The sequence below is a fragment of the Brachionichthys hirsutus genome, chromosome 12 (genome assembly GCF_040956055.1).
Source record: "Brachionichthys hirsutus isolate HB-005 chromosome 12, CSIRO-AGI_Bhir_v1, whole genome shotgun sequence".
In the NCBI taxonomy this organism is placed as follows: Eukaryota; Metazoa; Chordata; class Actinopteri; order Lophiiformes; family Brachionichthyidae; genus Brachionichthys; species Brachionichthys hirsutus.
Window position 1 is genome coordinate 3,734,190 of NC_090908.1, and position 12,034 is coordinate 3,746,223.

At 46.9% G+C, this 12,034-nt stretch overlaps 1 protein-coding gene across 1 annotated transcript in view; it reads right to left on the minus strand.

Annotated features, from left to right (window-relative positions):
- lmo7a (LIM domain 7a) overlaps positions 1–12,034 on the minus strand; it is a 39,418-nt gene that overhangs the window by 3,862 nt on the left and 23,522 nt on the right. Inside the window, 15 exon segments of the mRNA XM_068746036.1 lie at positions 153–209; positions 404–765; positions 911–997; positions 2,031–2,138; positions 2,598–2,623; positions 3,564–3,620; positions 3,869–3,932; positions 4,012–4,190; positions 5,038–5,199; positions 6,193–6,307; positions 6,604–6,873; positions 7,155–7,804; positions 8,120–8,273; positions 8,871–8,985; positions 9,634–9,663. Coding sequence (XP_068602137.1) covers positions 153–209; positions 404–765; positions 911–997; positions 2,031–2,138; positions 2,598–2,623; positions 3,564–3,620; positions 3,869–3,932; positions 4,012–4,190; positions 5,038–5,199; positions 6,193–6,307; positions 6,604–6,873; positions 7,155–7,804; positions 8,120–8,273; positions 8,871–8,985; positions 9,634–9,663 — 2,436 coding nt within the window.

Below are 12,034 nucleotides of genomic sequence, written 5' to 3' on the forward strand. Positions count from 1 at the left end.
TTACATTTTATTCAAGTTTCATATTTTTACAACCTGAAATATATATACATTAATAAAACACATAAAGCTAGAAATGTCAGTACAGCACATCAGAAAGATGACTTTAAAATGATCGCTGCAATAAATGCATTTACAACATGTCCTGTACCAACCTGTCTGACAGGGACAGTGTGGGGGGGACATTGGGAATGCCGTGGGAGCCACCAGCCCTTGGATGGAGGTTAGTGGGTGGAGGGAGGCGGGGCACGAAGCACATGCAAACACATTAAGAGCATTTAATTTAATGCACAGACACGAAAGCAGGTTCTGCTTGATGTTAAACGTGTTATCAGCGCGACAGACAGAGGATGGAGGCGTTTAGCGCCGCTCCTCCTTCAGCAGGAGGCGCGGCGTCGCTACTGACCACTGCTGCTGGAGCTCAAAGGCTCTCTCTCGCTCCCTGCGCTGCTGATCGGTGGCTTCCTGCAGCCTCCTCTCCTCCTCTCTCCGCCTCTGCAATCGCAGCTCTTCCTCCTCTCGCTTCTTCTTTTTCTCCTCCTCCTCTTGCCTCTCTTTCCTCTTCCTCTCCTCCTCAATCCTCTTCCTCGCCTCTTCTTCCTCTCTCCTCTTCACTTCCTCCTGGATACGTTGCATTTCCTCCTCCTCTTGTCTCTTCCTCCTCTCCTCTGCCAGCCTTTTGAGTTCCTGCTCCTGTTTTCTCTTTCTCTCTTCTTCTTCTTCTTCCCATGGAGAAGGTGCGAGGGGAGAGACTCCCAGGTTCCCAGGCTGCCAGAGAGGAGGAGGAACAGAAGGAGAAATGATTCAACGCACGATGCCATGATGTAATCGGGATCGACCTCCAGGAGGAAGAGCACCGACAGCGGAGCTGATAGATCAGGGGGTGTGGGAAAATCCACACCAGTGCTGTTACCTCCGGCTGGTCCACGGGCCTGTTGATCTCCTGCTGGGCCTTCAGCCACTCCTCCTGCAGCTTCTCCTGATCACGCTTATATTGCTCCTGGACAGAGGTCAGGGGTCATCCAATGAAATCACAAGCATGGACACAAGAGTCCACCCTTATATACGGAACGCACACATCGCAGTCCGAAGATAAAGAGAGGAGGAAGACGGCGCCTTCTGTATCATACTCAGATCACTTCAAACGCACCTCCGTGTTATCTAACCATCCTGAAACCAGGAGACGCTCGCCCGGGGCTGGAAGTCTCCCTGGCACATCATGAAACCGGGCCACGCACCCAACAGGGACTAAGACTGGAGGAGTAACACGCCATCCTGACTGCACCACCGCTCTGAGTGGAAAACCTTTGATCTCCATCCAAAAATAGACCCTCAGAAAAGTGTTTTGACAGATTATTTTTTTTACTGCCTTTACTTTCAATCCTCGACAGAGTTTGCTTTCAGCTGTGATGCTGCTTCAGAAAATGTGAGTCCATTAGCAGGCGGCTGCATTGATTGGGAGGATTCTCTAGCCTCGTCTCATCGTCTCGTGGGGCTCCACTTCAGATTCTAGAGGTTTTCTTTCTTCTTTTTTATCAAATGGACTGTGATGCTGCTTCATTTGGAATCTTATCAATGCAGTGGAGACTCAGATTCCATTTAGCTGGTAGCTAAAACGAATGCATCCCAATTTAACACCCCTTCAATAAGTGCTCCCCTGATGAAGGCTGTATTATTACATTCTTATTGAAACAGGCGAATATATTGTTAATCCCTTTTGCACTTTAAATGTGTGAATTATTTTGTTACTATCGTTTCTATGCAACATAAATTAGAAGTCATTATCCCAATGTGAAGAAAAACGAGTTTAAAAGCAATGAATCCCAAATGTGTTTTTGACATCGTTCACACAGATAGATATTTCTGGGGGGGGGTTTGACTTGTTCTATTCAATTTGCTTTTATAAATGTCATAATATTTAATAGTATTCTAACAAAAACGTCTTCCCCTGTTGCCGTGACACTATGACCCAACAGCGCCACGAACAACAGAACAGATCGCTGAAACGAAACGCAGCATTAACACGTCGCCACCTGCAAGAGGCGCTCCTGCTCCTTCTGCCATTTCTCCTGCCTTTTGCGCTCCTCCTCCGGGTCCCACGACCAGCGGCTGGCAGATGGAGTGATTGAAGAGACGGGCATCTGCAGATGGAGAGGACAGATGTAGCATCATTACACACGCTTGTGTATTTAAAAGGAGCAAACTGCTACGCGTTGCGACGTGGGAGTAGCGATACGAAGCAAAGCATCCCATCAGCCTTCGTCTGTCGTCGTGACACAACGGACTTTCTTCATGTGAGTTTGATCTCTACAGTCAGAAAGCACAATTTTGTCACAGAGTCGAATATATTCCAGTTGGATTTTGGAACAGAGAACGCAATTTATACCGAGACCCTTCAGTATTTTACTTCTCAAAGATACAGATCAAAATGAAAAACGCAATCGAGTAGTCGGGCGACAAACAGCAACTTTTTGTTCCATGTAAAAAATATATATTTATGGATCTTGGGTTTGTAAGGACCCCAGTGTCTGCTTTCAAAGTGATGTCATCCTTTACGAGACAAATCACTCCCTCCTACGCACGGATCAAACTATACTCACATCTGGCATCACAGGCTCTGATCCTCCTTGGAGAGAAAGAAAATCATCCAGTCAGTGTTTCTGGTACAAAAGGTTCAGCGATAGGTAAGAGGTTACCGTGGCAACGCAAGAGTGACAAGCTTATTAAACGTCCTACTTGATCCTTAAGCCACTGAAGATAACAATTTAAACATACCAGTAGTTTCAACAAGCCCTGAACGCAGCAGAGATTAGAGTCCCCCCCCCCACCAAGACTTAGCGATTTTCTCCATTCAAGATAATTTGCTGACATTTACAATGGATGCCAGTCTTGAATAGATGAATCAATGAACTGATTGTGAGGGCAAGATCAAGCACCGCGCTCGATAAGCATGCATTGCAGCAGGATGCATAAGAGCAGCACGGCCAGCGAGAGAGGCCATCACACAGTGAAATGCATCGCATGCCAAGAGAACAAGAGGAACACTTTTAGACTTCATGCACAGTGAAATGAAACGTAGAACCGTGTATCAAACCCGGACGCTGTTCAAAAGCACCACAAGCACAACACTTAGAGGTTTGCATTTGTGGTGGGTACGCTGGCGTGGAGCCCGACACGCGCTCCTTTAGGAGACACGATGCTTTTAAAACACACTCGCCACTTGTTTGTGAGGAGGAATCTGTGATTGTTCACATTGATCTTAAATCCGTGGAGTCTGGGCAGATATAATTCCCGAGCATGTCAGTGACCCAGGTTGTGCCTGGGTCACAGCACAAGCGTTAACGCTCACACCGGACAGGAAGAGCCATGGAGGAATTTAAGATCTGGCAGCTGGAATCCAATTGATAACGCTCCGATCAACTGTACATGAAACTGTGACGGATAAGAAGCATGCGAGGAGCTCAGCGGGAGTAAAGCACAGCGAACCCAGACACCAGATTACACAGATGGCATCGTTATTATCAGCCGGCCAGCCTTCAGCTACTTTTATATATATATTTATTTACCTTTCTCAAAAAACTCTGATCTCCGTTTTAAGTTTTTCAAAGATATGGGTTCTGACTCTATGGATTCTGGGGACAGAATACAGTGAGGCACAGCAGAGAAAAGACACGTTACACTGGGCCTTATACAGCCTGACACCCAAACACTCGCTAGTTACTCATGAAATTCATGAAGATGCATCACAGGCTTCTTTTTTTGAAACCCATGACATCGCTATTAGTGCAAAGAGGCTGAAGAACTAAATGTCGCCTCCTGCTTGCCGTTCTGCAGAAACAGTCATCAGGATCAAGGTCAGAACTTCCTTTACCTTTGTTCCTGATGGTCGGCATCTCCTCGCGGAAACGTCCACCAACTCCATTTGAAGCCACGTCCTGCAGGCAGCATGGATGTTGATGAAAGAAGAGTTTGGCTGGTAATAATGAAAACTGAAACCGATTCTGGGTTACTTACGATGATGGCGGGGGACTCTTTGGACGGCAGCCTTTCCCTGGGAATGTGCGTGGTGAAATCCAGGCTGGAGTTGACAATGTTTGTTTCAGGGGAACCTAGGAGGATCGGATGATCCGTAGTGGTCAGATTGATGGTCTTATGGCTTTTAAATAGAAGGGAAGGCTGATCTCTGTCCCAGACTGCATGCAAACAATGCAATGGCAAAAAAATAAATACAAATTGGATGTGCATTTTGCAAACCATGTTTTCAGTGTCTGTGTAATTGCATTGAAAGTAGATCTGCATATGTGAAACTTAACGCTTGACAGATGATTCTATAATTGCACACAGGCCATGAAAAAGCAGGGTTATAGTGTTACTAGAGGGAGCAGCAGGGGGTGTCAGAGAAACCGCCTTCCCCAGTCATGCAGCATATTAAAAGCTTTCATACACAGTGTTTCTGACAGACCTCTGGGGCTTCACTCAAATATTTCAGCAAGTACTGAAGCATTAGTCCAAGGAGGCTACTCTGGGTGGGCTATTTTTGTAAGGTGGTAATGACCTAGCAGGGACAAATAAGCCTGTTGGGTACCAACACTGTCATAACAGCACACTCAGGGGACCATGGACCTGAGCAGAACCTGACCTGGGTCTAGTCCTCCTCAAGGAAAACACCACAAGGATGCAGAGGGGAAATGCTGATAGGTCAAAGGAGGCAGCAAAAAGAAGAAGCAACCAAAACAAACAAGCGCTTTAAGGAAAAATAATACGGAAAACGGGACAGGAAAAACAAGGAGGAGGAAAAAAACCATAGAAGCAAAACCGCCGAGGCCTGGATCCAGGATAGTAACAGTCGACGCTCATCAGAGGAGAAAATACCGGTCCTGGTCCTCCACCTGCTGCCATGAGATCACTCATGGATGACTTCACAACAGTTCACGGATCAATTTAAAGGTGTCAAAGCAAGTTAGCAACGCTAGCAGCCTACGCAGTGCTGTCAGTCGAATGCAACCCTTAAGCTTCAATTGATCTCTCTCTCTCACTCACTGTTCTTTCCATGACGCCTTATGTCCATGATCAGACTGCCCTCCTGCAGAGCCTCCTCCATGCAGGACTTCCAGTCTGTGTAGCTCATTTCTGCAACCTGGTGGCGGTTCACCGTCAGCACCTCATCTCCGGCCTGAAGCTGGCACATCTCTGCCTGGCTGCCTGCCCCAGCAGAAACAAAGCCCTCAGTTCTACCGCAGCGACGTTTGACTGTCCACAGGTCATTGAACCCTAAAGAGTTAGCATGAATGCATGGATTCTCAGCAGTAGAATCTTCTGCAGATAATTCTCAGGGAGTCTCAACAATTCTTATGTCAGGTTGGATATTTTTTTTGATTCCCTGGTGTAAACATATCAAGGTACTAATACACAACAATGAATTTGATGCTAAAGATGTTCCACAAACCTCTCTAGCCAGGAATACGTTTGCTTACAAGATGCTTTTCAATAATAATAATTAAAAAAAAACATTTAAATCTTTAATTATTCATGGAGGAAATGTAAGCATATACTGTATTTACTTGTATCTTACATGAAGGATTGTGAAAAAATTTCAACTGCCTCGTTCATCAAGGTTTTTTTTTACCAAGGGGAAACAAGACCAAGCAAATATTACAAATAATTCTCATTTTCCTATATGGTATCAATATTTTCATGCCCGTTGGCGCCACAAGCCTGATGTATGTTTAATGCGAGTATCTCTTGTACTTGCAGTGACTTGCACTGTCTTTGTTTATTGCTGCTGATTTGCATACAGGACACTGCCGAGACCTAAGCTAGGCGTTATGTACTGGTGAGAGGTGAGGTAATAGCAGCCTTTCTCAAACCTCTCTAAATCACATGTGATTCTGTGAAGGTGGGGAAAATTCAGCAGCAATGGAGGCTCCGGCCCAGCAGCGCTGACCCACCTAGAAGTTGCCCTACATAGCTCTGGCATCAGCGCTGCAATGGACGCCAAACTCTACTGACAACCAACCAGCAGCGTCTGGATGTAAAGCATAATGCGCCTCTGATATTGCATCTGTATTTGTCAATGACTAATGATCAATAAACACTGGAGCTCAGCGCTCTCAGCGTGGCCTCACCGGTACACATTATATTGGAAGGTGAATGAAGCGCTCTGCTTGAAGGAATCTTTGTCGACTCTCCCGTTACCTGGCTGGATGGAAGTGACGCGAGCCCCGGTGGAGTCCCAGGCCGCCTGGAAGCCGAAGTCCCTGCTGCTGTTGGGCTTCTGGTTCAGGCTGATACGCATCTCGTGGTAGTTCCCCTGGAACCCAAACACCAGCTCATGTGAGTAGAAACCAACAACGGCACAAAGCGTCATGAAGTGCACGTATGTGGCCCTTCCGTCGCCGTGGAGATCAGCGTGTCACATTTCTTTGTATGGACTGTACCTGTCAGAAAACCTGGGTCTAATCATTAACGGCTGTAGATTCATGTAGATTAATGCCGACCTATTGCTACGCTTTCATTTCCGCAGGGCAGCGCCATCATTTTATGAAAACAATCACTACTTTTCCATCACTATATGATTGATGACTGATTTTATCAACAGCGGAGTACCTGGCTGGTTTCTTCGGTTGCATCAGGGAGGACTGGGGCATCACTCAGGACCAGAGGAGAGACGGTTGAGATACTCCGAGTAGAGGTGATGCTCTGCACCTTCATCTTGTCCACTTCTTCTTCTTCCTCCTCCTCCTCATCCTCACTGCTGTGGGCCGAGATGGACTGCGCATCCTCCTCAAAGGTCATGAACTGGTGATAGCGGCTTGGCACTGATGACTCGTTTGAGACAGCGACGCCACCGTTGACTCGCTTTTGAGAGTCATCCATCTGTCAAGAATGACAGCAGATCACCAGAGAGTAACTAAAGGGAGGTTCATTACAGGATTACTCTGAAACGGAATGCTGTTCCCATGACAGCCGCCAACATATGATTAAACACAATGCGGTGGAAGAATTAGCATTAAAAGTCATCAGATCAGAGCCTTTGGTATCATTGATGTTTAAAAACTAAAACTAAAACGCACTGCCTGACTAATAAGGCAAAGGTTCCTTCCTGGCGCAGTCTAGATAGCCACTTGCATTAAGTAGAAACATGATCTCGTACTCACAGTGAGGGGTCTGGGAAGCGAGGTGATGCGGGACGTCTGGGTCCCAAAGGGCCTTGGTGTGACAACCGAGGTTATACGTGCGCTATCCGATCTCTGGTAGCTCCTGGGGAGGGAGGCGGAAACCCGAGACACCCCTGGAGGCTTGGGTTCCATGGAGCGAAGCTGTGGTTGTTTATACAGAGAACGAGAGGAAGGGGCCTCGGGCTCCCCCCGAGTGCCCGACAATGGGCGCCTTGACTCGGGCACCTTTTGTGCGGTGCTGGAGACGGACACAATGGCTGTGCTCTCGTTTGCCTCGACTGCGTTTGCGCGTTCTGAGAATGGACTCCTCTGAAACGGTGCAGCTACTGGAGACGTGGATCTTTGGAACGATCTGCTGCTGACAGTGACAGTGGCGCCCCTGCCTGCAGGACTGTCCACGGGGTTTACGTCTCGCGATGTCGGAAGGGATGCGACCCTGCCGGTGGCGTCCGAAGCAGCGGGAGGTTTTTCCGCTCTCAGGGGAGGCTCAGGAGGTTCAGAGTAATGGTAAGGAGTGTCAATTGTGTTTTGTCTGGGAGGAAGGGTTCGGCTACGCGGGGAAATGGCAGGCTTCTGGTACGGGTTTTCGTCTTCGAGGTAAGATAGTGAATTGTGACCCCATTTATCTTCTCTGTGGATAAAAATCAAGGATGGAGTGGGAAGGAATGTAGATGGATGGAAGTGAAAGCAAGGAAAGCAGATGTGGAGGGGAGGAAGAGACGGGTTGTAAGTTCCGATTTTATTACAATTTCAAAATGACTAAAGGCGCATTTACAGTCTCCTCCGTCACTCCTGCACAAATTATCCTTCAGTCTATTTCTGTGCCGTCCCAAAGGAGACGGACCAGAGAAACAGATTCCATGTTTCATACCTTTACGTGAAATCCAGGACCATAAACTATAAACTCATATTCTCTCCTAAGACTCGACCCCATAATGTTTAACCCTTCGTTTCTCACCTGCCCTCTTGCATCTCCTTGAAGGTCCTGGACCTTCTGTTGTCATCGTGTGTGGTTTTCTCGGTCTTCTCCCGTTCCTCTTTCTTCTTCACTATATCGGAGTTGACGCTCCGGCGCCGGTTCTTCCATTTGCTCAGGTCCTGCGGCAAAATCAAGTCGACATGAGCTCCTGCACCATTTGACAAGAGTTCAGCTCAAACCGCGATGAAACCACCGGTTACTTTTTGTGTGAAGGACACAACAAGAAAGGGCTAGATCTGAAGGTGTTCTATTTGTGTGCTTTAGGCTCCTCCCGGCTCACCTCCCGTGTGTATTCAGGGCTGTATGACCCAAATTCTGCTTTATACCCATCACTTTGCTATGACACCAATCAGTCTGCTAACCCGCCACTCTCATAGCTAGATATATATGAGAACTTTGAGTTTTCTATTTGTTTTCTGTCTAAGCATGAGCAGGTGATGTACCCCTAAAAGAAATACTGAATAGAATAAGTCTTGGTATTTCTATTATATGATGTCTGCATCAGCTGTCCATAGTACATCCGTATATCATTATACATTTAATACATTGATGTGTGATGCTTCCTGCTATAAGCGGGTTTAAATAAGAACAGCTAATAGCTAGAGGGCAGTGCTGCACCAATCAGAGTATCTGAAGGGCTTTTTTTTTACCCTTTGGCCCCAGCTATTATATATCATCCATTCGTGCGGCATGTACTGTATACCAATTATACTCACATCCTGCCACTGACTATCGCTCTCCTTTACATGGTCACGATACTTCTGGAGCTCTTCATAGCGGACCTGCCGGATGACCTCCGGGTCGACTTGAATATCGCTGGCTGATTTACTTCTGTAAAGAAGCGAGAGCAGAAAAAGGTTTTCAAAAAAGACTCCAGGTGTTACCAGGAGCGGAGGGGGACACCAAATTTGCATATCCTGTCATTAACTTTACATTTACGCACAAAAAGAGTCAGAGCATTTTTAACCACTCAAAGATGCATGCATCATGTGAAATTAGCTTTTTTGGAAAAGAAAAAGAAAAAAAAAAGCCTTTGAAATAGTCAAAATACAAATTCCACTTTGCATCATCCACATGTTTGAAGCTGATCCTGAAAATAAGAATCTTCAACCTGCAACCAAGTGTTAGTACCAAACGCAGTGCGGAGAACTGTGCTGTAAGCTCAGTGGGTTAGGAACACACATCACATGCAAAAAAAAACCAACAACCTCTTGCGGCACTCTTAGAGCAGCAGGTCACATGTTAGGTATAATTTAGCAGGCTGCTATTCTATGCTTCATTTCACTGTGTTCCTTTGTGGGACACCCCCTCCCATCCAACAAGGAGAACTTGGCCCTGTGCCGTACCATACTATGTCTGTGTGTCAGCATTTAGCAGCGGCAGGGTAAGAGGAGCAGCACAAAAGCAGGGGGGGGGGGGCGAGGTGTGGCTGGAACAATTGCAAACGTGCCACATTCCTGGAAACCCGTTTCAACTCACCCGTCGAAACTCTGCTGTGTTTGGTGCGGTCTAAGAAACCAGAAAGAACCACAGACAAAAAAAAAAAAAAAGAGTCACATTTCTGCCGGGCCTCTGACACTGAGGGGGGGTCTGGTCGAGAGTTTGAATCCCGCTAGTGCCTCTGAGATCAGTTCACCCTCGGGCGATGGCTGCATATGCATGTAAACCCAGCGAAACCATGACTCAGCTGCTTCTTGGTTCACACACTGAACAGAGTGGACTTTCAGGTGTGTGTGTGTGTGGGGGGAGGGGGGGTAGCAGGCTGACATTTGCCCGAGGAGTGCGTTAACATTTCTCAACACCGCTCGCTGCCTTTCTGGAGACTCCAGCGTGTCACTTGAAGCATGGCGCTACATATGGAAGTGAAGTAAATCCAGATGACCTTGACTCAGCTTAAACCTTTCCACACTCGCGTGCTGCTGCACTTTGAACTTTACACCAGAGTGTCAAGTTCCCTCTACCGAGGAAACCAACATTCCCGTCAGTCCCACGTTACTGCAGGTGTTATGTGAGGTCAACAAATGGCCACTTTAATGCATTCCATCATGAGATTATTCATCTAATTCTTCCTTTATTAAGGTGTTTTTCCATTCACAGGCAAACTAGGTCTGATAGGAAAATCAAACCAAAAAATAAACACACACAAAGATCATGTTAACAGTGCTTATGACAAATCAAACATTTTTTTTTACTGATGTTACAGATTTTTTTTTCCACAAATCACAAGTCCAAAACAAAGCAGTAATTTCTCCAATGTGCAACCCAGAAATCCACTCAGCATTTAAATCCCCTAAAGCCATCATGCAGAAAACCACAATCACGCTGTTACAATATCATAAGGCCTTTTATTGATTATCCCGTCTCTCTCAGACTGCAGGGTAAAAAGATGCCTTCCAAGGACAGGGAGACCGATCAGCATAGATTGGCATCTTTTTAACCCCGCCTCCTGTTTTGCTCATCTGTTAAATACGTTTATAGGTTAGAGGAACGTCACCTCTCCTCCAGGCATATCCATGTTGTAGATACTGTATGTACATGAAATTCTTCTTATTCAATAAACCACAGCTGAAATATTCATGATTATGTCACTTTGAGAAATCGGAGCGTTTAATTGGACAGAACACCTATCTGTGACTGATCTTCAAACCAAACATTCAGTTGGATCAACAAGTCCAACTGAATGGATCATCAAGTCGTCTGGACTTCTGCACAATGTGACAGTCGATATTTCAGGCCTCAAGAGTTTTCATGAAAACAAAACAAAACAAAAAAATATTGCAGAAAACACACAAAGTAGAAAACCTGGGCTCAAAGCAGACACTGCTACAGAAGCAACTTCAGAGCCGCCAACCTCTCCATCATGAGCTTCCTCTTATATCTCAGCTGACTGGCTTCCCTGATAGCTTGCCATCGGTGCATATCACCTGCACTACAGGAAGGCGGCACTGAAGGCATCATCTGTTTGGCTGATGGAGCTGTGAGTGAGCTCTGGCTCTCAGAACAAATTCCAAGTTTCCTGGCAAGCATATCGTCCGTTTTGGGATGAGTCTCCCTTTCAGCCCGATTCTCTTTATTTGCTGCTGCATCCTGGATCCGAGGACACGGGGCACACATGAGTCTGGCCTTGAGATCAGGAGGTAAAGCCCACGGCTCTGGGATGGGCATAGGGGTGTAGTTGTCGGGGGCCCCCGAGAGAGGCCGCTGCTGCTGAGCCTGCTGGGTTTTCTCCTTACGATAAACCACATCGTCCCTCTCAATATCGGGGAATTCGCTCTCCTCTGTGACGCCGGGGCCGCGCTGCTGCATGACGATGTTGAGTTGAGGCTCAGACGAATAGAGACGATGCTTGGGGGGCAGCCGATGCTTCATCCTAGCCAAGTCCACGTTGGACTGGAAGGTCAGGGTTCGCCTGGCAAACATGTCATCATTCTCCAGGTCAGGGGGAATGCTCTCATAATCAATGGGATCTGGGGGCTCCCGGGGGTCTTGGCGCCCGTAGAGGGGCCACTTCTCACATTTGATCAGTCGGGGACCCGACGCGGGGTCCACTGGAGCAAACGCCCAAGTTGCGGGCTCAAACAGGGGGGGCTGTATCTTGGGGAGGAGTGGGGGCGTGTGTGCTTGGATATGAGGACTGCAGGGTGAGCAAAAGGAGAAAAAAAGGACAGAGAGGAATGAGTGCATGCATGTGAACTGGGTCGAAGAGCAAGAAGAGGAGGAAGAGGTCGATAGCGGTGATATTTGAGTCAAACAGACGCCGATCAAATCTGGATTTTACAAGAATTATGGCACACGTGTGAAAAGAAGTACAGCCTTTATGCAGTCATAAAAAATAGGCCAAGGCTCAGCCTATATTCTGCAAAGCAACCTGATTTATAAA